This window comes from Somniosus microcephalus, chromosome 18 (genome assembly GCF_052327205.1).
Source record: "Somniosus microcephalus isolate GS21.2 chromosome 18, FLI_Smic_1.0, whole genome shotgun sequence".
NCBI classification, from domain to species: domain Eukaryota; kingdom Metazoa; phylum Chordata; class Chondrichthyes; order Squaliformes; family Somniosidae; genus Somniosus; species Somniosus microcephalus.
Genome location: NC_141004.1, coordinates 75295540 through 75323118, shown reverse-complemented (window position 1 = coordinate 75323118; position 27579 = coordinate 75295540). Strand labels below are relative to the sequence as shown.

At 44.3% G+C, this 27579-nt stretch overlaps 1 protein-coding gene across 1 annotated transcript in view; it reads right to left on the bottom strand.

Moving 5' to 3' along the window:
- Nucleotides 1-27579, bottom strand: part of dram2b (DNA-damage regulated autophagy modulator 2b) — a 470741-nt gene that overhangs the window by 135063 nt on the left and 308099 nt on the right. The window contains exon 4 of the mRNA XM_086011690.1: nt 16523-16665. Coding sequence (XP_085867816.1) covers nt 16523-16665 — 143 coding nt within the window. The remainder of the gene's footprint in view (nt 1-16522; nt 16666-27579) is intronic.

Below are 27579 nucleotides of genomic sequence, written 5' to 3'. Positions count from 1 at the left end.
TTCAGGCCTGCTTGGCGAGAGTTGGACAGTAATTACTGAGGTGCATAGTTTCATGTGAATCAAAGCCTGTACACAGTTGTTTGTGGAACCAGTTAATGACTGTTCACTTCCCTGGTTGATTGCTTCACAGAGTGAACACTCGGGCCTAGAAATTGGATAAGGCTCGAAAACGGGTGGGTGAGTCCGTGTGGATGGGTTGCTAATCAAGCGGGCTGCTTTGTCCTGGATGGTGTCGAGCTTCTTGAGTGTTGTTGGAGCTGCACTCGCCCAGGCAAGTGGAGAGTGTTCCATCACACTCCTGACTTGTAGATGGTGGAAGGGCTTTGGGGAGTCGGGAGGTGAAACACTCGCCGCAGAATACCCAAACTCTGACCTGCTCTTGTTGCCACGGTATTTATGTGGCTGGTTCCGTTAGATTTGCCTGCGCATCTTCTCATTGGTGCAGGCAGCACCGAAAATTCATGCTGCTTGCTCATTTACATGATTGCAGCGCTCAACGGGGGCCAATATCAGGGGCAGTCTATTGGCCAATAAAATTTGGCCTAGGCCTTCCTCCAGTGCTTAAATGGGAGGAGCTTTGTAAAGAAAGAAAGACTTGCATTTATATAGCGCCTTTCACGACCACCAGCCAATGAAGTACTTTTATTTTTGAAGTGTAGTCACTGTTGTAATGTGGGAAATGCGGCAGCCAATTTGTGCACAGCAAGCTCCCACAAACAGCAATGTGATAATGGCCAGATCATCTGCTTTAGTGATGTTGATTGAGGGATAAATATTGGGCCAGGACACCGGGGAGAACTCCCCTGCTCTTCTTTAAAATAGTGGCCATGGGATCTTTTACGTCCACCTAAGAGAGCAGCCGGGGCCTCAGTTTAATGTCTCATTCGAAAGATGGCACCTCCGACAATGCAGCACTCCCTCAGCACTGCACTGGGAGTGTCAGCCTAGATTTTGTGCTCAAGTCTCTGGAGTGGGACTTGAACCCACGACCTTCTGACTCAGAGGTGAGCGTGCTACCCCCTGAACCACAGCTGACACGTTGCAGAAGCACCTCATTGTCAGCTAAGAAGAAAGAATGGCGCAACAGCCTAGAGAAAGGGCGAGACAGTTCTCAGGTGAGGAGATCGCACAATCCGTCACAGCGACGAGTGTTGTCATGGATCCAGTGCCGCAAAAAGTTTAATGACCTCACACAGCAGGTCAAGGTGAGTGGAAGCTTTAGCAAATGCCATATTCCACCATCTGCACCACAAGCCTGCACACTGCTCAATGCACCACACCCCCAGCACTCACCTACCAACAATCTCTACCTATCACCACTCAGACCTCACAATCATAGCTTCACTTCACTCTCACAACTTTACCACTGCTGCAACACTCACACCCATATCTCACACCATGCACACACTATCAGCTATTCAGCCATGGCAGGCACATCACCCAAACACATTGCACCACACTCACTGACACACTTCACCCAAACACATTGCACCACACTCACTGACACACTTCACCCAAACACATTGCACCACACTCACTGACACACTTCACCCAAACACATTGCACCGCACTCACTGACAGACTTCACCCAAACACATTGCACCACACTCACTGACACACTTCACCCAAACACATTGCACCACACTCCCTGACACACTTCACCCAAACACATTGCACCACACTCCCTGACACACTTCACCCAAACACATTGCACCACACTCCCTGACACACTTCACCCAAACACATTGCACCACACTCACTGACACACTTCACCCAAACACATTGCACCACACTCACTGACACACTTCACCCAAACACATTGCACCACACTCACTGACACACTTCACCCAAACACATTGCACTACACTCACTGACACACTTCACCCAAACACATTGCACCACACTCACTGACACACTTCACCCAAACACATTGCACCACACTCACTGACACACTTCATCCAAACACATTGCACCACACACACTGACACACTTCACCCAAACACATTGCACCACACTCCCTGACACACTTCACCCAAACACATTGCACCACACTCACTGACACACTTCACCCAAACACATTGCACCACACTCCCTGACACACTTCACCCAAACACATTGCACCACACTCCCTGACACACTTCACCCAAACACATTGCACCACACTCCCTGACACACTTCACCCAAACACATTGCACCACACTCACTGACACACTTCACCCAAACACACTCCACCACACTCACTGACACACTTCACCCAAACACATTGCACTACACTCACTGACACACTTCACCCAAACACATTGCACCACACTCACTGACACACTTCACCCAAACACATTGCACTACACTCACTGACACACTTCACCCAAACACATTGCACCACACTCACTGACACACTTCACCCAAACACATTGCACCACACTCACTGACACACTTCACCCAAACACATTGCACCACACTCACTGACACACTTCACCCAAACACATTGCACCACACTCAATGACACACTTCACCCAAACACACTGCACCACACTCACTGACACACTTCACACAAACACATTGCACCACACTCACTGACACACTTCACCCAAACACATTGCACCACATGCACTGACACACTTCACCCAAACACATTGCACCACACTCACTGACACACTTCACCCAAACACATTGCACCACACTCACTGACACATTGCACCACACTCACTGACACACTTCACCCAAACAGACTGCACCACACTCACTGACACACCTCACCCAAACACATTGCACCACACTCACTGACACACTTCACCCAAACACATTGCACCACACTCACTGACACACTTCACCCAAACACATTGCACCACACTCACTGACACACTTCACCCAAACACATTGCACCACATTCACTGACACACTTCACCCAAACACATTGCACCACACTCCCTGACACACTTCACCCAAACACATTGCACCACAGTCACTGACACACTTCACCCAAACAGACTGCACCACACTCACTGACACACTTCACCCAAACACATTGCACCACACTGACTGACACACTTTGCCCAAACACATTGCACCACACTCACTGACACACTTCACCCAAACACATTGCACCACACTCACTGACACACTTCACCCAAACACATTGCACTACACTCACTGACACACTTCACCCAAACACATTGCACCACACTCACTGACACACTTCACCCAAACACATTGCACCACACTCACTGACACACTTCATCCAAACACATTGCACCACACACACTGACACACTTCACCCAAACACATTGCACCACACTCCCTGACACACTTCACCCAAACACATTGCACCACACTCACTGACACACTTCACCCAAACACATTGCACCACACTCCCTGACACACTTCACCCAAACACATTGCACCACACTCCCTGACACACTTCACCCAAACACATTGCACCACACTCCCTGACACACTTCACCCAAACACATTGCACCACACTCACTGACACACTTCACCCAAACACACTCCACCACACTCACTGACACACTTCACCCAAACACATTGCACTACACTCACTGACACACTTCACCCAAACACATTGCACCACACTCACTGACACACTTCACCCAAACACATTGCACCACACTCACTGACACACTTCACCCAAACACATTGCACCACACTCACTGACACACTTCACCCAAACACATTGCACCACACGCACTGACACACTTCACCCAAACACACTGCACCACACTCACTGACACACTTCACACAAACACATTGCACCACACTCACTGACACACTTCACCCAAACACATTGCACCACATGCACTGACACACTTCACCCAAACACATTGCACCACACTCACTGACACACTTCACCCAAACACATTGCACCACACTCACTGACACATTGCACCACACTCACTGACACACTTCACCCAAACAGACTGCACCACACTCACTGACACACCTCACCCAAACACATTGCACCACACTCACTGACACACTTCACCCAAACACATTGCACCACACTCACTGACACACTTCACCCAAACACATTGCACCACACTCACTGACACACTTCACCCAAACACATTGCACCACATTCACTGACACACTTCACCCAAACACATTGCACCACACTCCCTGACACACTTCACCCAAACACATTGCACCACAGTCACTGACACACTTCACCCAAACAGACTGCACCACACTCACTGACACACTTCACCCAAACACATTGCACCACACTGACTGACACACTTCACCCAAACACATTGCACCACACTCACTGACACACTTCACCCAAACACACTGCACCACACTCACTGACACACTTCACCCAAACACATTGCACCACACTGACTGACACACTTTGCCCAAACACATTGCACCACACTCACTGACACACTTCACCCAAACACATTGCACCACACTCACTGACACACTTCACCCAAACACATTGCACCACACTCACTGACACACTTCACCCAAACACATTGCACCACACTCACTGACACACTTCACCCAAACACATTGCACCACACTCACTGACACACTTCACCCAAACACATTGCACCACACTCACTGACACACTTCACCCAAACACACTGCACCACACTCACTGACACACTTCACCCAAACACATTGCACCACACTCACTGACACACTTCACACAAACACATTGCACCACACTCACTGACACACTTCACCCAAACACATTACACCACACTCACTCACACACTTCACCCAAACACATTACACCACACTCACTCACACACTTCACCCAAACACATTGCCTCACACTCACTGACACACTTCACCCAAACACACTGCACCACACTCACTGACACACTTCACCCAAACACATTGCACCACACTCACTGACACACTTCACCCAAACACACTGCACCACACTCACTGACACACTTCACCCAAACACATTGCACCACACTCACTGACACACTTCACCCAAACACATTGCACCACACTCACTGACACACTTCACCCAAACACATTGCACCACACTCACTGACACACTTCACCCAAACAGACTGCACCACACTCACTGACACACTTCACCCAAACACATTGCACCACACTCACTGACACACTTCACCCAAACACATTGCACCACACTCACTGACACACTTCACCCAAACACACTGCACCACACTCACTGACACACTTCACCCAAACACATTGCACCACACTTACTGACACACTTCACCCAAACACATTGCACCACACTCACTGACACACTTCACCCAAACACATTGCACCACACTCACTGACACACTTCACCCAAACACATTGCACCACACTCACTGACACACTTCACCCAAACACACTGCACCACACTCACTGACACACTTCACCCAAACACATTGCACCACACTCACTGACACACTTCACCCAAACACACTGCACCACACTCACTGACACACTTCACCCAAACACATTGCACCACACTCACTGACACACTTCACCCAAACACACTGCACCACACTCACTGACACACTTCACCCAAACACATTACACCACACTCACTCACACACATCACCCAAACACATTGCACCACACTCACTGACACACTTCACCCAAACACACTGCACCACACTCACTGACGCACTTCACCCAAACACACTGCACCACACTCACTGACACACTTCACCCAAACACACTGCACCACACTCACTGATACACTTCACCCAAACACACTGCACCACACTCACTGACACACTTCACCCAAACACATTGCACCACACTCACTGACACACTTCACCCAAACACACTGCACGACACTCACTGACACACTTCATCCAAACACATTGCACCACACTCACTGACACACATCACCCAAACACACTGCACCACACTCACTGACACACACTTCACCCAAACACATTGCACCACACTCACTAACACACTTCACCCAAACACACTGCACCACACTCACTGACACCCTTCACCCAAACACATTGCACCACACTCACTGACGCACTTCACCCAAACACATTGCACCACACTCACTGACACACTTCACCCAAACACATTGCACCACACTCACTGACACACTTCACCCAAACACACTGCACCACACTCACTGACACACTTCACCCAAACACACTGCACCACACTCACTGACACACTTCACCCAAACACACTGCACCACACTCACTGACACACTTCACCCAAACACATTGCACCACACTCACTGACACACTTCACCCAAACACATTGCACCACACTCACTGACACACTTCACCCAAACACATTGCACCACACTCACTGACACACATCACCCAAACACACTGCACCACACTCACTGACACACTTCACCCAAACACATTGCACCACACTCACTGACACACATCACCCAAACACACTGCACCACACTCACTGACACACTTCACCCAAACACATTGCACCACACTCACTGACACACTTCACCCAAACACATTGCACCACACTGACTGACACACTTCACCCAAACACATTGCACCACACTGACTGACACACTTCACCCAAACACATTGCACCACACTCACTGACACACTTCGCCCAAACACACTGCACCACACTCACTGACGCACTTCACCCAAACACATTGCACCACACTGACTGACACACTTCACCCAAACACATTGCCTCACACTCACTGACACACTTCACCCAAACACATTGCACCACACTCACTGACACACTTCACCCAAACACATGGCACCACACTCACTGACACACTTCACCCAAACACACTGCACCACACTCACTGACACACTTCACCCAAACACACTGCACCACACTCACTGACACACTTCACCCAAACACATTGCACCACACTCACTGACACACTTCACCCAAACACATTGCACCACACTCACTGACACACTTCACCCAAACACATTGCACCACACTCACTGACACACTTCACCCAAACACATTGCACCACACTCACTGACACACTTCACCCAAACACACTGCACCACACTCACTGACACACTTCACCCAAACACATTGCACCACACTCACTGACACACTTCACCCAAACACATTGCACCACACTCACTGACACACTTCACCCAAACACATTGCACCACACTCACTGACACACATCACCCAAACACACTGCACCACACTCACTGACACACTTCACCCAAACACATTGCACCACATTCACTGACACACTTCACCCAAACACACTGCACCACACTCACTGACACACTTCACCCAAACACATGGCACCACACTCACTGACGCAGTTCACCCAAACACATTGCACCACACTCACTGACACACTTCACCCAACCACATTGCACCACACTCACTGACACACTTCACCCAAACACATTGCACCACACTCACTGACACACTTCACCCAAACACACTGCACCACACTCACTGACACACTTCACCCAAACACATTGCACCACACTCACTGACACACTTCACCCAAACACATTGCACCACACTCACTGACACACTTCACCCAAACACATTGCACCACACTCACTGACACACTTCGCACAAACACATTGCACCACACTCACTGACACACTTCACCCAAACACATTGCACCACACTCACTGACACACATCACCCAAACACATTGCACCACACTCACTGACACACTTCACCCAAACACATTGCACCACACACACTGACACACTTCACCCAAACACATTGCACCTCACTCACTGACACACTTCACCCAAACACACTGCACCACACTCACTGACTCACTTCACCCAAACACATTGCACCACACTCACTGACACACTTCACCCAAACACACTGCACCACACTCACTGACACACTTCACCCAAACACATTGCACCACACTCACTGACACACTTCACCCAAACACATTGCACCACACTCACTGACACACTTCACCCAAACACATTGCACCACACTCACTGACACACTTCACCCAAACACATTGCACCACACTCACTGACACACTTCACCCAAACACATTGCACCACACTCACTGACACACTTCACCCAAACACATTGCACCACACTGACTGACACACTTCACCCAAACACATTGCACCACATTCACTGACACACTTCACCCAAACACATTGCACCACACTCACTGACACACTTCACCCAAAAAGACTGCACCACACTCACTGACACACTTCACCCAAACACATTGCACCACACTCACTGACACACTTCACCCAAACACACTGCACCACACTCACTGACACACTTCACCCAAACACATTGCACCACACTTACTGACACACTTCACCCAAACACATTGCACCACACTCACTGACACACTTCACCCAAACACATTGCACCACACTCACTGACACACTTCACCCAAACACACTGCACCACACTCACTGACACACGTCATCCAAACACATTGCACCACACTCACTGACACACTTCACCCAAACACATTGCACCACACTCACTGACACACTTCACCCAAACACATTGCACCACACTCACTGACACACTTCACCCAAACACACTGCACCACACTCACTGACACACTTCACCCAAACACACTGCACCACACTCACTGACACACTTCACCCAAACACATTGCACCACACTCACTGACACACATCACCCAAACACATTGCACCACACTCACTGACACACTTCACCCAAACACACTGCACCACACTCACTGACACACGTCATCCAAACACATTGCACCACACTCACTGACACACTTCACCCAAACACATTGCCTCACACTCACTGACACACTTCACCCAAACACATTGCACCACACTCACTGACACACTTCACCCAAACACATGGCACCACACTCACTGACACACTTCACCCAAACACACTGCACCACACTCACTGACACACTTCACCCAAACACACTGCACCACACTCACTGACACACTTCACCCAAACACATTGCACCACACTCACTGACACACTTCACCCAAACACATTGCACCACACTCACTGACACACTTCACCCAAACACATTGCACCACACTCACTGACACACTTCACCCAAACACATTGCACCACACTCACTGACACACTTCACCCAAACACACTGCACCACACTCACTGACACACTTCACCCAAACACATTGCACCACACTCACTGACACACTTCACCCAAACACATTGCACCACACTCACTGACACACTTCACCCAAACACATTGCACCACACTCACTGACACACATCACCCAAACACACTGCACCACACTCACTGACACACTTCACCCAAACACATTGCACCACATTCACTGACACACTTCACCCAAACACACTGCACCACACTCACTGACACACTTCACCCAAACACATGGCACCACACTCACTGACGCAGTTCACCCAAACACATTGCACCACACTCACTGACACACTTCACCCAACCACATTGCACCACACTCACTGACACACTTCACCCAAACACATTGCACCACACTCACTGACACACTTCACCCAAACACACTGCACCACACTCACTGACACACTTCACCCAAACACATTGCACCACACTCACTGACACACTTCACCCAAACACATTGCACCACACTCACTGACACACTTCACCCAAACACATTGCACCACACTCACTGACACACTTCGCACAAACACATTGCACCACACTCACTGACACACTTCACCCAAACACATTGCACCACACTCACTGACACACATCACCCAAACACATTGCACCACACTCACTGACACACTTCACCCAAACACATTGCACCACACACACTGACACACTTCACCCAAACACATTGCACCTCACTCACTGACACACTTCACCCAAACACACTGCACCACACTCACTGACTCACTTCACCCAAACACATTGCACCACACTCACTGACACACTTCACCCAAACACACTGCACCACACTCACTGACACACTTCACCCAAACACATTGCACCACACTCACTGACACACTTCACCCAAACACATTGCACCACACTCACTGACACACTTCACCCAAACACATTGCACCACACTCACTGACACACTTCACCCAAACACATTGCACCACACTCACTGACACACTTCACCCAAACACATTGCACCACACTCACTGACACACTTCACCCAAACACATTGCACCACACTGACTGACACACTTCACCCAAACACATTGCACCACATTCACTGACACACTTCACCCAAACACATTGCACCACACTCACTGACACACTTCACCCAAACAGACTGCACCACACTCACTGACACACTTCACCCAAACACATTGCACCACACTCACTGACACACTTCACCCAAACACACTGCACCACACTCACTGACACACTTCACCCAAACACATTGCACCACACTTACTGACACACTTCACCCAAACACATTGCACCACACTCACTGACACACTTCACCCAAACACATTGCACCACACTCACTGACACACTTCACCCAAACACACTGCACCACACTCACTGACACACGTCATCCAAACACATTGCACCACACTCAGTGACACACTTCACCCAAACACATTGCACCACACTCACTGACACACTTCACCCAAACACATTGCACCACACTCACTGACACACTTCACCCAAACACACTGCACCACACTCACTGACACACTTCACCCAAACACACTGCACCACACTCACTGACACACTTCACCCAAACACATTGCACCACACTCACTGACACACTTCACCCAAACACTCTCCACCACACTCACTGACACACTTCACCGAAACACATTGCACCACACTCACTGACACACTTCACCCAAACACACTGCACCACACTCACTGACACACTTCACCCAAACACATTGCACCACACTCACTGACACACTTCACCTAAACACATTGCACCACACTCACTGATACACTTCACCCAAACACATTGCACCACACTCACTGACACACATCACCCAAACACATTGCACCACACTCACTGACACACTTCACCCAAACACACTGCACCACACTCACTGACACACTTCACCCAAACACATTGCACCACACTCACTGACACAGTTCACCCAAACACATTGCACCACGCTCACTGACACACTTCACCCAAACACATTGCACCACACTCACTGACACACTTCACCCAAACACATTGCACCACACTCACTGACACACTTCACCCAAACACATTGCACCACGCTCACTGACACACTTCACCCAAACACATTGCACCACACTCACTGACACACTTCACCCAAACACATTGCACCACACTCACTGACACACTTCACCCAAACACACTGCACCACACTCACTGACACACTTCACCCAAACACATTGCACCACACTCACTGACACACTTCACCCAAACACATTACACCACACTCACTGACACACTTCACCCAAACACACTGCACCACACTCACTGACACACTTCACCCAAACACATTGCACCACACTCACTGACACACTTCACCCAAACACATTGCACCACACTCACTGACACACTTCACCCAAACACACTGCACCACACTCACTGACACACTTCACCCAAACACATTACACCACACTCACTGACACAGTTCACCCAAACACACTGCACCACACTCACTGACGCACTTCCCTTTCTCTTGCAGGCCAAGGTGGCAGACCACTGCCAGGAGCACCAGCAGACGGGGGGCAGCCAAGCGAGGATCGACACCCTGACAGACCAAGAGGAATCAGTGTTCCAAATGATTGGAGTGACTGTGACAGAGTCTGTGGCGAGTGGAGGAGTTGAAAGCATTGCTGATGATGATGGAATGCCCTTACCTAATCCTTCTTCTCACATCTCACTTCCCCCTCATTCCACAACCTCTGCTCACTTACGAGCTGCTGATGCTGTATACATGGATATCTTGCTTTCCCCCCTCCCCTCAATACAACACAACCCTTGTGCCTTTTTGCTTTCAGATACCTGAGAATTGCCACCAGCACAGCCTGTCTGTGAGTACCATGAACACACTGATGGAGGAGAAGAAGAGACACCATCACTGCATCTGACACTCGCAGGCGCCAGCTCAGAAACTGGCACTGTGCGGACTTTAGAGGGTAGTAAATAGGCGGGATCTGCATGTGAGACTCATCGGGCACGAGTGGGCTGCAGCCAGGCCAACTTTTGGCTGGTTTCACGTGAACCACCCACCCATTACTAACATATATCAAAGAAAGAAAGAAAGAATTGCATTTCTATAGCACCTTTCACGATCACCGGACGTCACAAAGTGCTTTACAGCCAATGAGGCACTTTTTGAAGAGTAGTCACTGTTGTAATGTGGGAAACACGGCAGATACAACTTTCACTGACAGGATCCATTAACAATCATCCAATGCAGTGAGTCAGCAACTGGACTGGGACACAACATGACACTGCCCTGGGAGTGTTTGATGGGACAGTGTAGAGTGAGCTTTACTCTGTATCTAACCCGTGCTGTACCTGCCCTGGGAGTGTTTGATGGGACAGTGTAGAGTGAGCTTTACTCTGTATCTAACCCGTGCTGTACCTGCCCTGGGAGTGTTTGGTGGGACAGTGTAGAGGGAGCTTTACTCTGTATCTAACCCGTGCTGTACCTGCCCTGGGAGTGTTTGATGGGACAGTGTAGAAGGAGCTTTACTCTGTATCTAACCCGTGCTGTACCTGCCCTGGGAGTGTTTGATGGGACAGTGTAGAGTGAGCTTTACTCTGTATCTAACCCGTGCTGTACCTGCCCTGGGAGTGTTTGATGGGACAGTGTAGAGTGAGCTTTACTCTGTATCTAACCCGTGCTGTACCTGCCCTGGGAGTGTTTGATGGGACAGTGTAGAGTGAGCTTTACTCTGTATCTAACCCGTGCTGTACCTGCCCTGGGAGTGTTTGGTGGGACAGTGTAGAGGGAGCTTTACTCTGTATCTAACCCGTGCTGTACCTGCCCTGGGAGTGTTTGATGGGACAGTGTAGAAGGAGCTTTACTCTGTATCTAACCCGTGCTGTACCTGCCCTGGGAGTGTTTGATGGGACAGTGTAGAGTGAGCTTTACTCTGTATCTAACCCGTGCTGTACCTGCCCTGGGAGTGTTTGATGGGACAGTGTAGAGTGAGCTTTACTCTGTATCTAACCCGTGCTGTACCTGCCCTGGGAGTGTTTGGTGGGACAGTGTAGAGGGAGTTTTACTCTGTATCTAACCCGTGCTGTACCTGCCCTGGGAGTGTTTGATGGGACAGTGTAGAGGGAGCTTTACTCTGTATCTAACCCATGCTGTCCCTGCCCTGGGAGTGTTTGATGGGACAGTGTAGAGGGAGCTTTACTCTGTATCTAACACCGTGCTGTACCTGCCCTGGGAGTGTTTGATGGGACAGTGTAGAGGGAGCTTCACTCTGTATCTAACCTGTGCTGTACCTGCCCTGGGAGTGTTTGATGGGACAGTGTAGAGGGAGCTTTACTCTGTATCTAACACCGTGCTGTACCTGCCCTGGGAGTGTTTGATGGGACAGTGTAGAGGGAGCTTTACTCTGTATCTAACCCGTGCTGTACCTGCCCTGGGAGTGTTTGATGGGACAGTGTAGAGGGAGCTTTACTCTGTATCTAACACCGTGCTGTACCTGCCCTGGGAGTGTTTGATGGGACAGTGTAGAGGGAGCTTCACTCTGTATCTAACCTGTGCTGTACCTGCCCTGGGAGTGTTTGATGGGACAGTGTAGAGGGAGCTTTACTCTGTATCTAACACCGTGCTGTACCTGCCCTGGGAGTGTTTGATGGGACAGTGTAGAGGGAGCTTTACTCTGTATCTAACCCGTGCTGTACCTGCCCTGGGAGTGTTTGATGGGACAGTGTAGAGGGAGCTTTACTCTGTATCTACCCGTGCTGTACCTGCCCTGGGAGTGTTTGATGGGACAGTGTAGAGGGAGCTTTACTCTGTATCTAACCCGTGCTGTACCTGCCCTGGGAGTGTTTGATGGGACAGTGTAGAGGGAGCTTCACTCTGTATCTAACCCGTGCTGTACCTGCCCTGGGAGTGTTTGATGGGACAGTGTAGAGGGAGCTTTACTCGGTATCTAACCCGTGCTGTATCTGCCCTGGGAGTGTTTGATGGGACAGTGTAGAGGGAGCTTTACTCTGTATCTAACCCGTGCTGTCCCTGCCCTGGGAGTGTTTGATGGGACAGTGTAGAGGGAGCTTCACTCTGTATCTAACCTGTGCTGTACCTGCCCTGGGAGTGTTCGATGGGACAGTGTAGAGGGAGCTTTACTCTGTATCTAACCCCGTGCTGTACCTGCCCTGGGAGTGTTTGATGGGACAGTGTAGAGGGAGCTTTACCCTGTATCTTACCCATGCTGTACCTGAGCTGGGAGTGTTTGATGGGACACTGTAGAGGGAGCTTTACTCTGTATCTAACCTGTGCTGTACCTGCCCTGAGAGTGTTTGATGCGACAGTGTAGAGGGAGCTTTACTCTGTATCTATCCCGTGCTGTACCTGCCCTGGGAGTGTTTGATGGGACAGCGTAGAGGGAGCTTTACCCTGTATCTTACCCATGCTGTACCTGCCCTGGGAGTGTTTGATGGGACAGTGTAGAGGGAGCTTTACCCTGTATCTTACCCTTGCTGTACCTGAGCTGGGAGTGTTTGATGGGGCAGTGTTGAGGGAGCTTTACTCTGTATCTAACCCGTGCTGTACCTGCCCTGGGAGTGTTTGATGGGACAGTGTAGAGGGAGCTTTACTCTGTATCTAACCCTGTGCTGTACCTGCCCTGGGAGTGTTTGATGGGACAGTGTAGAGGGAGCTTTACCCTGTATCTTACCCTTGCTGTACCTGAGCTGGGAGTGTTTGATGGGGCAGTGTAGAGGGAGCTTTACTCTGTATCTAACCCGTGCTGTACCTGCCCTGGGAGTGTTTGATGGGACAGTGTAGAGGGAGCTTTACTCTGTATCTAACCCTGTGCTGTACCTGCCCCGGGAGTGTTTGATGGGACAGTGTAGAGGGAGCTTTACTCTGTATCTAACCCATGCTGTACCTGCCCTGGGAGTGTTTGATGGGACAGTGTAGAGGGAGCTTTACTCTGTATCTAACCCGTGCTGTACCTGCCCTGGGAGTGTTTGATGGGACAGTGTAGAGGGAGCTTTACTCTGTATCTAACCCATGCTGTACCTGCCCTGGGAGTGTTTGACGGGACAGTGTAGAGGGAGCTTTACTCTGTATCTAACCCGTGCTGTACCTGCCCTGGGAGTGTTTGATGGGACAGTGTAGAGGGAGCTTTACTCTGTATCTAACCCATGCTGTCCCTGCCCTGGGAGTGTTTGATGGGACAGTATAGAGGGAGCTTTACTCTGTATCTAACCCATGCTGTACCTGCCCTGGGAGTGTTTGATGGGACAGTGTAGAGGGAGCTTTACTCGGTATCTAACCCGTGCTGTACCTGCCCTGGGAGTGTTTGATGGGACAGTGTAGAGGGAGCTTTACTCTGTATCTAACCCATGCTGTACCTTGTATGGGAGTACTGACGTTGACACTGGGTGTATGAAATGGAAATAAAAACAGAAAATGCTGGAAATACTCAGCACGTCAGACAGCATCTCTGGAGAGAGAGACAGAGTTAACGTTTCAGGTCGATGACCTTTCATCAGAACTTTCAAGTGTTAGATATGTAATAGGATTTAAGCAAGTATCTCTGCTCCACTCCCGCTCGGACCTCACCGTCCTCGGCCAATACATTGTTCCAATGACGCTCAGCGTAAGCTCGAGGAACAGCACCTCATCTTTCGATTGGGCACTTTACAGCCTTCGGGACTCAACACTGAGTTCAACAATTTCACTTCATAACCTCTCCTCCCATTTTGTCGGACAGCAGCTGTTGGTAATGATTCTGCTATTCCCCTTTACACCTCCTCTAGACCCAACTTTTGTTTTTTTACTGTCCCATTACCATCTCCTTTTGCCTTGCACCATCATTCCTTTTGTCATCTAATCTCTCCTGCCTTCCACCCTATCACAGACCATCCCTTTTGTTCTTTCCTCCCCTCTCCCTTTCTCTGCCTCTGCACTTGCTTAAAACCTGTTACATCTCTAACACTTGCCAGTTCTGATGAAGGGTCATCGACCTGAAACGTTAACTCTGTTTCTCTCTCCACAGATGCTGCCTGAGCTGCTGAGCATTTCCTGTTTTTTGTTCCGATTTCCAGCATCCGCAGTATTTTGCTTCTGTGTGAAATTGCCCAGCTGGACTCACTTGATGGCGACGAGCAGCAGGAGACCTGGGCCATTCGGGAAGCCATGCTAACTCAGTACAGACCACCGACTGGCACCTGTGAGTGATGTGTATTTGTCCAGCCCAGTACTGGGGAGCCAGAGAAATCCTTTTTAAAAGTTCTGGACAGAAATGTAATAATTAGCAAGTGATGATGCTTCTCCCACTCAGGGGGCAGAGCTCCACGTCACCTGTGCCTCCTCTAGTTCTCTCGGTAACTCGATTATAAAGGGTTTCTATGGATACGGCCGAATGTCGCAGTCTGTATTAACCAATCGCCCCACTCCTCCTCCCCCTGTATCATCGCTACACAGAAACTGCACGCAGACTGATCATTACCTGGAAGTTCGCCACTATGCAGAGTCCCAGGCAGCTGAGCAGGCCCAGCACCAGGCCCGCCCGATTCAGTCTGAAGATGGTGCGGTCCGCCTCCTGGTTCAGAGCCTCCACCTGTTTGTATCGGACGTACATCGTCGCAACACCTGTGGTGGAAGAGAACAGGAAACATCAGAGGGTGAGCTCAAACCTACAAGCGACTTACTTCAATGCAGGTGTCAAGGCCCACAGTGCAGCGCAGTGCAGTCAGGTATGGCAGGGCAGTGGTTATGTTACGGGACGAATAATCCAGAGACCTGGACTAATCCAGACGGTGAGTTCAAATCCCACCATGGCAGTTTTAAACATCTGGTAATAAAAAGATGGTGTCAGTAAAAGTGAGTATGAAGCTGTCGGAATGTCATAAAAACCCAACTGGTTCACGAATGTCCCTTAGAGAAGGAAACCTGCCATCCTGACCCAGGCTGGCCAGTCTCACACTGTGATTGACCCAGCATTCCACTCAGTTGTTTCAAAGCAACTGATTGTAGGGGAAGTCTCGTTAGGGTACTAACTGTGCTTAAACCTCAGCCCCAGGACAAAAAAAATACCATAGAAACAAGTGACAGCTCCATTTTAAGCTCACAATGGTCTAACTACAATTTCTTACAAACAAAAGATATATAAAATACAAATATTTTATTGTATAATGCACAGTGAACACATGTGGATGTCAGGGGAGGATTGTGATGCTCCTGTGGTCGAATTGTCTGTTCACACTCAATGTCATGGCTCACTCACAAATAAAAGTAACTTTGGCAAAGTGGTGTAGGGTATCCATGGAACTATACCCCAGCAAGGGGCTGCCTTCAGGAAAGGAGGGGAAGAATATTTGTTTTAAATGAAAGTGATATTGAGGCCTCTCTGTGAGATTGTTAATTATATTCAAACTAGTGACAACGGAGATAAGCCTGTGCTAAACTCAGTCCAGATTCAAACCCAGATCCCAGTTGTGAGCGCTCAGTGTGTGCCTGCATCAGCTGCTCCCATTTATAAAGGCAGATGTGGAGCTTCACCTTGGTCACTTTACATGTCAAGGAGTGCAGGGCAATATATATCCCATTCTGTACTGTGGAAATAAATATCACATTCTGTACTGTGGAAATATATATACCATTCTGTACTGTGGAAATATATAGCACATTCTGTACTGTGGAAATATATATCCCATTCTGTACTGTGGAAATATATATCCAATTCTGTACTGTGGAAATAAATATCACATTCTGTACTGTGGAAATATATATACCATTCTGTACTGTGGAAATATATAGCCCATTCTGTACTGTGGAAATAAATATCACATTCTGTACTGTGGAAATATATATACCATTCTGTACTGTGGAAATATATAGCCCATTCTGTACTGTGGAAATATATATCCCATTCTGTACTGTGGAAATATATATCTCATTCTGTACTGTGGAAATATATATCCCATTCTGTACTGTGGAAATATATATCCCATTCTGTACTGTGGAAATATATATCTCATTCTGTACTGTGGAAATATATAGCCCATTCTGTACTGTGGAAATATATATCCCATTCTGTACTGTGGAAATATATATCTCATTCTGTACTGTGGAAATATATATCCCATTCTGTACTGTGGAAATATATATCTCATTCTGTACTGTGGAAATATATATCTCATTCTGTACTGTGGAAATATATATCGGTTTCTGTACTGTGGAGATATATATCCCATTCTGTACTGTGGAAATATATATCCCATTCTGTACTGTGGAGATATATATCACATTCTGTACTGTGGAAATATATATCCCATTCTGTACTGTGGAAATATATATCACATTCTGTACTGTGGAAATATATATCCCATTCTGTACTGTGGAAATATATATCCCACTCTGTACTGTGGAAATATATATCCCATTCTGTAATGTGGAAATATATATCCCATTCTGTACTGTGGAGATATATATCCCATTCTGTACTGTGGAAATATATATCACATTCTGTACTGTGGAAATACATATCCCATTCTGTACTGTGGAAATATATATCCCATTCTGTACTGTGGAAATATATATCCCATTCTGTACTGTGGAAATATATATCACATTCTGTACTGTGGAAATATATATCCCATTCTGTACTGTGGAAATATATATCCCATTCTGTACTGTGGAAATATATATCCCATTCTGTACTGTGGAGATATATATCACATTCTGTACTGTGGAAATATATATCCCATTCTGTACTGTGGAAATATATATCCCATTCTGTACTGTGGAAATATATATCCCATTCTGTACTGTGGAAATATATATCCCATTCTGTACTGTGGAAATATATATCCCATTCTGTACTGTGGAAATATATATCACATTCTGCACTGTGGAGATATATATCACATTCTGTACTGTGGAAATATATATCCCATTCTGTACTGTGGAAATATATATCCCATTCTATACTGTGGAAATATATATCCCATTCTGTACTGTGGAAATATATATCCCATTCTGTACTGTGGAAATATATATCCCATTCTGTACTGTGGAAATATATATCCCATTCTGTACTGTGGAAATATATATCCCATTCTGTACTGTGGAAATATATATCCCATTCTGTACTGTGGAAATATATATCCCATTCTGTACTGTGGAAATATATATCACATTCTGTACTGTGGAAATATATATCCCATTCTGTACTGTGGAAATATATATCCCATTCCGTACTGTGGAGATATATATCCCATTCTTTACTGTGGAAAGATATATCACATTCTGTCCTGTGGAAATATATATCCCATTCTTTACTGTGGAAATATATATCGCATTCTTTACTGTGGAGATATATATCCCATTCTGTACTGTGGAAATATATATCACATTCTGTACTGTGGAAATATATATCCCATTCTGTACTGTGGAAATATATATCCCATTCCGTACTGTGGAGATATATATCCCATTCTGTACTGTGGAAAGATATATCCCATTCCGTACTGTGGAAATATATATCCCATTCTGTACTGTGGAAATCTATATCCCATTCCGTACTGTGGAAATATATATCCCATTCCGTACTGTGGAAATATATATCCCATTCTGTACTGTGGAAATATATATCTCATTCTGTACTGTGGAAATATATATCACATTCTGTACTGTGGAGATATATATCCCATTCTACACTGTGGAAATATATATCACATTCTGTACTGTGGAAATATATATCCCATTCTGTATTGTGGAAATATATATCTCAATCTGTACTGTGGAAATATATATCCCATTCTGTACTGTGGAAATATATATCACATTCTGTACTGTGGAATTATATATCCCATTCTGTACTGTGGAAATATATATACCATTCTGTACTGTGGAAACATATATCCCATTCAGTACTGTGGAAATATATATCCCATTCTGTACTGTGGAAATATATATCCCATTCTGTACTGTGGAAATATATATCACATTCTGTACTGTGGAAATATATATCACATTCTGTACTTTGGAAATATATATCCCATTCTGTACTGTGGAAATATATATCCCATTCTGTACTGTGTAAATATACATCTCATTCTGTACTGTGAAAATATATATCCCATTCTGTACTGTGGAAATATATATCACATTCTGTACTGTGGAAGTATATATCCCATTCTGTACTGTGGAAATATATATCCCATTCTGTTCTGTGGAAATATATATCCCATTCTATACTGTGGAAATATATATCCCATTCTGTACTGTGGAAATATATATCCCATTCTGTACTGTGGAAATATATATCACATTCTGTACTGTGGAGATATATATCACATTCTGTACTGTGGAAATATATATCGCATTCTTTACTGTGGAGATATATATCCCATTCTGTACTGTGGAAATATATATCACATTCTGTACTGTGGAGATATATATCACATTCTGTACTGTGGAAATATATATCGCATTCTTTACTGTGGAGATATATATCCCATTCTGTACTGTGGAAATATATATCCCATTCTGTACTGTGGAAATATATATCGCATTCTTTACTGTGGAGATATATATCTCATTCTGTACTGTGGAAATATATATCCCATTCTGTACTGTGGAAATATATATCCCATTCTGTACTGTGGAAATATATATCGCATTCTTTACTGTGGAGATATATATCCCATTCTGTACTGTGGAAATATATATCACATTCTGTACTGTGGAAATATATATCCCATTCTGTACTGTGGAAATATATATCCCATTCCGTACTGTGGAAATATATATCCCATTCTGTACTGTGGAAATATATATCCCATTCCGTACTGTGGAGATATATATCCCATTCCATGCTGTGGAAATATATATCCCATTCTGTACTGTGGAAATCTATATCCCATTCCGTACTGTGGAAATATATATCCCATTCCGTACTGTGGAAATATATATGCCATTCCGTACTGTGGAAATATATATCCCATTCTGTACAATGGAAATATATATCTCATTCTGTACTGTGGAAATATATATCACATTCTGTACTGTGGAGATATATATCCCATTCTACACTGTGGAAATATATATCACATTCTGTACTGTGGAAATATATATCCCATTCTGTACTGTGGAAATATATATCTCAATCTGTACTGTGGAATTATATATCCCATTCTGTACTGTGGAAATATATATACCCTTCTGTACTGTGGAAACATATATCCCATTCAGTACTGTGGAAATATATATCCCATTCTGTACTGTGGAAATATATATCCCATTCTGTACTGTGGAAATATATATCACATTCTGTACTGTGGAAATATATATCCCATTCTGTACTGTGTAAATATATATCACATTCTGTGCTTTGGAAATATATATCCCATTCTGTACTGTGGAAATATATATCCCATTCTGTACTGTGTAAATATACATCTCATTCTGTACTGTGAAAATATATATCCCATTCTGTACTGTGGAAATATATATCACATTCTGTACTGTGGAAATATATATCGCATTCTGTACTGTGGAAATATATATCCCATTCTGTTCTGTGGAAATATATATCCCATTTTATACTGTGGAAATATATATCACATTCTGTACTGTGGAAATATATATCCCATTCTGTACTGTGGAAATATATATCTCATTCTGTACTGTGGAAATATATATCCCATTCTGTACTGTGGAAATATATATCCCATTCTGTACTGTGGAAATATATATCCCATTCTGTACTGTGGAGATATATATCCCATTCTGTACGGTGGAAATATATATCCCATTCTGTACTGTGGAAATATATATCCCATTCTGTACTGTGGAAATATATATCCCATTCTGTACTGTGGAAATATATATCCCATTCTGTACTGTGGAAATATATATCCCATTCTGTACTGTGGAAATATATATCCCATTCTGTACTGTGGACATGTATATCGCATTCTGTACTGTGGAAATATATATCCCATTCTGTACTGTGGAAATATATATCCCATTCCGTACTGTGGAGATATATATCCCATTCTTTATTGTGGAAAGATATATCACATTCTGTCCTGTGGAAATATATATCCCATTCTGTACTGTGGAAATATATATCCCATTCTGTACTGTGGAAATATATATCCCATTCCGTACTGTGGAGATATATATCCCATTCTTTACTGTGGAAATATATATCGCATTCTTTACTGTGGAGATATATATCCCATTCTGTACTGTGGAAATATATATCACATTCTGTACTGTGGAAATATATATCCCATTCTGTACTGTGGAAATATATATCCCATTCCGTACTGTGGAGATATATATCCCATTCTGTACTGTGGAAAGATATATCCCATTCCGTACTGTGGAAATATATATCCCATTCCGTACTGTGGAAATATATATCCCATTCTGTACTGTGGAAATATATATCTCATTCTGTACTGTGGAAATATATATCACATTCTGTACTGTGGAGATATATATCCCATTCTACACTGTGGAAATATATATCACATTCTGTACTGTGGAAATATATATCCCATTCTGTACTGTGGAAATATATATCTCAATCTGTACTGTGGAAATATATATCCCATTCTGTACTGTGGAAATATATATCACATTCTGTACTGTGGAATTATATATCCCATTCTGTACTGTGGAAATATATATACCCTTCTGTACTGTGGAAACATATATCCCATTCAGTACTGTGGAAATATATATCCTATTCTGTAATGTGGAAATATATATCCCATTCTGTACTGTGGAAATATATATCACATTCTGTACTGTGGAAATATATATCCCATTCTGTACTGTGTAAATATATATCACATTCTGCACTTTGGAAATATATATCCCATTCTGTACTGTGGAAATATATATCCCATTCTGTACTGTGTAAATATACATCTCATTCTGTACTGTGAAAATATATATCCCATTCTGTACTGTGGAAATATATATCACATTCTGTACTGTGGAAATATATATCCCATTCTGTACTGTGGAAATATATATCCGATTCTGTTCTGTGGAAATATATATCCCATTCTATACTGTGGAAATATATATCACATTCTGTACTGTGGAAATATATATCAGATTCTGTACTGTGGAGATATATATCCCATTCTGTACTGTCGAAATATATATCCCATTCTGTACTGTGGAGATATATATCCCATTCTGTACTGTGGAAAGATATATCCCATTCTGTACTGTGGAAAGATATATCCCATTCCGTACTGTGGAAATATATATCCCATTCTGTACTGTGGAAATCTATATCCCATTCCGTACTGTGGAAATCTATATCCCATTCTGTACTGTGGAAATATATATCTCATTCCGTACTGTGGAAATATATATCACATTCTGTACTGTGGAGATATATATCACATTCTGTACTGTGGAAATATATATCCCATTTTGTACTGTGGAAATATATATCCCATTCTGTACTGTGGAAATATATATCACATTCTGTACTGTGGAGATATATATCACATTCTGTACTGTGGAAATATATATCCTATTCTGTACTGTGGAAATATATATCCCATTCTACACTGTGGAAATATATATCACATTCTGTACTGTGGAAATATATATCCTATTCTGTACTGTGGAAATATATATCTCATTCTGTACTGTGGAAATATATATCCCATTCTGTACTGTGGAAATACATATCCCATTCTGTACTGTGGAAATATATATCCTATTCTGTACTGTGGAAATATATATCTCATTCTGTACTGTGGAAATATATATCCCATTCTGTACTGTGGAAATATATATCTCATTCTGTACTGTGGAAATATATATCCCATTCTGTACTGTGGAAATGTATATCCCATTCTGTACTGTGGAGATATATATCCCATTCTGTACTGTGGAAATATATATCCCATTCCGTACTGTGGAAATATATATCCCATTCTGTACTGTGGAAATATATATCTCATTCTCTACTGTGGAAATATATATCTCATTCTCTACTGTGGAGATATATATCCCATTCTGTACTGTGGAAATATATATCCCATTCTGTACTGTGGAAATATATATCCCATTCTGTACTGTGGAAATATATATCTCATTCTGTACTGTGGAAATATATATACCATTCTGTACTGTGGAAATATATATCACATACTGTACTGTGGAAATATATATCTCATTCTGTACTGTGGAAATATATATCCCATTCTGTACTGTGGAAATATATATCTCATTCTGTACTGTGGAAATATATATCCCATTCTGTACTGTGGAAATATATATCCCATTCTGTACTGTGGAAATATATATCCCATTCTGTACTGTGGAAATATATATCCCATTCTGTACTGTGGAAATATATATCTCATTCTGTACTGTGGAAATATATATACCATTCTGTACTGTGGAAATATATATCACATTCTGTACTGTGGAAATATATATCTCATTCTGTACTGTGGAAATATATATCCCATTCTGTACTGTGGAAATGTATATCCCATTCTGTACTGTGGAGATATATATCCCATTCTGTACTGTGGAAATATATATCCCATTCCGTACTGTGGAAATATATATCCCATTCTGTACTGTGGAAATATATATCTCATTCTCTACTGTGGAAATATATATCTCATTCTCTACTGTGGAGATATATATCCCATTCTGTACTGTGGAAATATATATCCCATTCTGTACTGTGGAAATATATATCCCATTCTGTACTGCGGAAATATATATCTCATTCTGTACTGTGGAAATATATATACCATTCTGTACTGTGGAAATATATATCACATACTGTACTGTGGAAATATATATCTCATTCTGTACTGTGGAAATATATATCCCATTCTGTACTGTGGAAATATATATCTCATTCTGTACTGTGGAAATATATATCCCATTCTGTACTGTGGAAATATATATCCCATTCTGTACTGTGGAAATATATATCCCATTCCGTACTGTGGAGATATATATCCCATTCTTTATTGTGGAAAGATATATCACATTCTGTCCTGTGGAAATATATATCCCATTCTGTACTGTGGAAATATATATCCCATTCTGTACTGTGGAAATATATATCCCATTCCGTACTGTGGAGATATATATCCCATTCTTTACTGTGGAAATATATATCGCATTCTTTACTGTGGAGATATATATCCCATTCTGTACTGTGGAAATATATATCACATTCTGTACTGTGGAAATATATATCCCATTCTGTACTGTGGAAATATATATCCCATTCCGTACTGTGGAGATATATATCCCATTCTGTACTGTGGAAAGATATATCCCATTCCGTACTGTGGAAATATATATCCCATTCCGTACTGTGGAAATATATATCCCATTCTGTACTGTGGAAATATATATCTCATTCTGTACTGTGGAAATATATATCACATTCTGTACTGTGGAGATATATATCCCATTCTGTACTGTGGAAATATATATCTCATTCTGTACTGTGGAAATATATATACCATTCTGTACTGTGGAAATATATATCACATTCTGTACTGTGGAAATATATATCTCATTCTGTACTGTGGAAATATATATCCCATTCTGTACTGTGGAGATATATATCCCATTCTGTACTGTGGAAATATATATCTCATTCTGTACTGTGGAAATATATATCACATTCTGTACCGTGGAAATATATATCCCATTTTGTACCGTAGAGTCAGAGGTCACCGATTGTAGGAATTCGGGTTGACCTCAGCAGGTATTGGACGAATGCCTACTAAATAATCGAGTTCGACTTCAGGAGAACAATCTAGAAGTTGATTATTTACAAGAACAGACGAAATACAACAGGTAAGTGAGATGGTTGCAGGAGAGCAGTAGAGTAGGTCTTTCCCCAGCGGGGACGCCACGAGGACTGAGTCGTGACGTCAGCGCGTTCGCCCACGCTTAGGGTGGTCACGTGACCCGCGCCGATACGTCAACGCGTCTACCCAGCACTGAGGCTGGCCGTTGCAGCCGAAGTCGTGAGCGCGAGAGGTACCCGGCACTGAGGCTGGCCGTTGCGGCCGAAGTCGTGAGCGCGAGAGGTACCCGGCACTGAGGCTGGCCGTTGCGGCCGAAGTCGCGGGAGTGGGAGAGGCACCCGGCACTGTGGCTCGCCGTTGCGGCCGATGTCGTGGTAGTGGGAAAGGTACCCGGCACTGTGGCTGGCCATTGCGACCATCGAGGGAATTGATTAAAGTGGACTGGGAAAAAAGATTAAAGTGTAAGACGGTACAAGAGCAGTGGTCTACATTCAAGGAGATATTTCACATCTTTCAAGATAAATATATTCCACTGAGGAAAAAGGGGAGTAAAAGAAAAGACAGCCATCCGTGGCTAAGTAAAGTATTAAAGGATAGTATCCGACTGAAAACAAGGGCATATAAAGTAGCCAAATCTAGTGGGAGGATAGAAGATTGGGAAGCATTTAAAAGCCAGCAAACAATAACTAAAAGATTAATTAAGAAAGGGAAGATAGATTATGAAAGTAAACTAGCAAACATATAAAAACAGATAGCAAGAGCTATATAAAAACAGCTATATAAAAAGAAAAAGGGTGGCTAAAGTGAACGTTGGGCCCTTAGAGGATGAGACCGGGAAACTAGTGGTGGGGAACATGGAGATGGCAAAGACGCTGAAGAAATATTTTGTATCAGTCTTTACAGTAGAGGACACTAAAAATATCCCACCACTGGACAAACAGGGGGCAATGGGGGGGGGGGGAGGAGCTAAACACGATTAAAATCACTAAGGAGATGGTTCTCGGTAAAATAATGGGACTTAAGGCGGATAAATCCCCCGGACCTGATGGCCTACATCCTAGGGTCTTGAGAGAAGTGGCGATAGGGATTGTGGATGCATTGATGATTATTTTCCAAAACTCCCTGGACTCAGGAAAGGTCCCGGCAGATTGGAAAACTGCTAATGTAACACCCTTATTTAAGAAGGGAAGTAGACAAAAAGCTGGAAACTATAGACCAGTTAGCCTAACATCTGTGGTTGGCAAAATGTTGGAGTCCATTATTAAGGAAACAGTAACAGAGCATTTGGATAAACATAATTTAATCAGAGTCAGCATGGTTTTATGAAGGGGAAGTCATGTTTGACAAATTTGCTCGAATTCTTTGAGGATGTAACATACAGGGTGGATAAAGGGGAACCAGTGGATGTAGTGTATTTGTACTTCCAAAAGGCATTTGACAAGGTTCCACACAAAAGATTACTGATCAAGATAAAAAATCACGGGATTGGGGGTAATATACTGGCATGGGTAGAAGATTGGCTATCTAACAGAAAACAAAGAGTTGGGATAAATGGTTCGTTCTCGTGCTGGCAATCAGTAACGAGTGGTGTTCCACAGGGGTCAGTGCTGGGACCCCAACTCTTTACAATCTATATTAACGATTTGGAGGAAGGGACCGAGTGCAACATATCCAAGTTTGCTGACGATACAAAGATGGGAGGGAAAGCAGTGAGTGAGGAGGACATAAA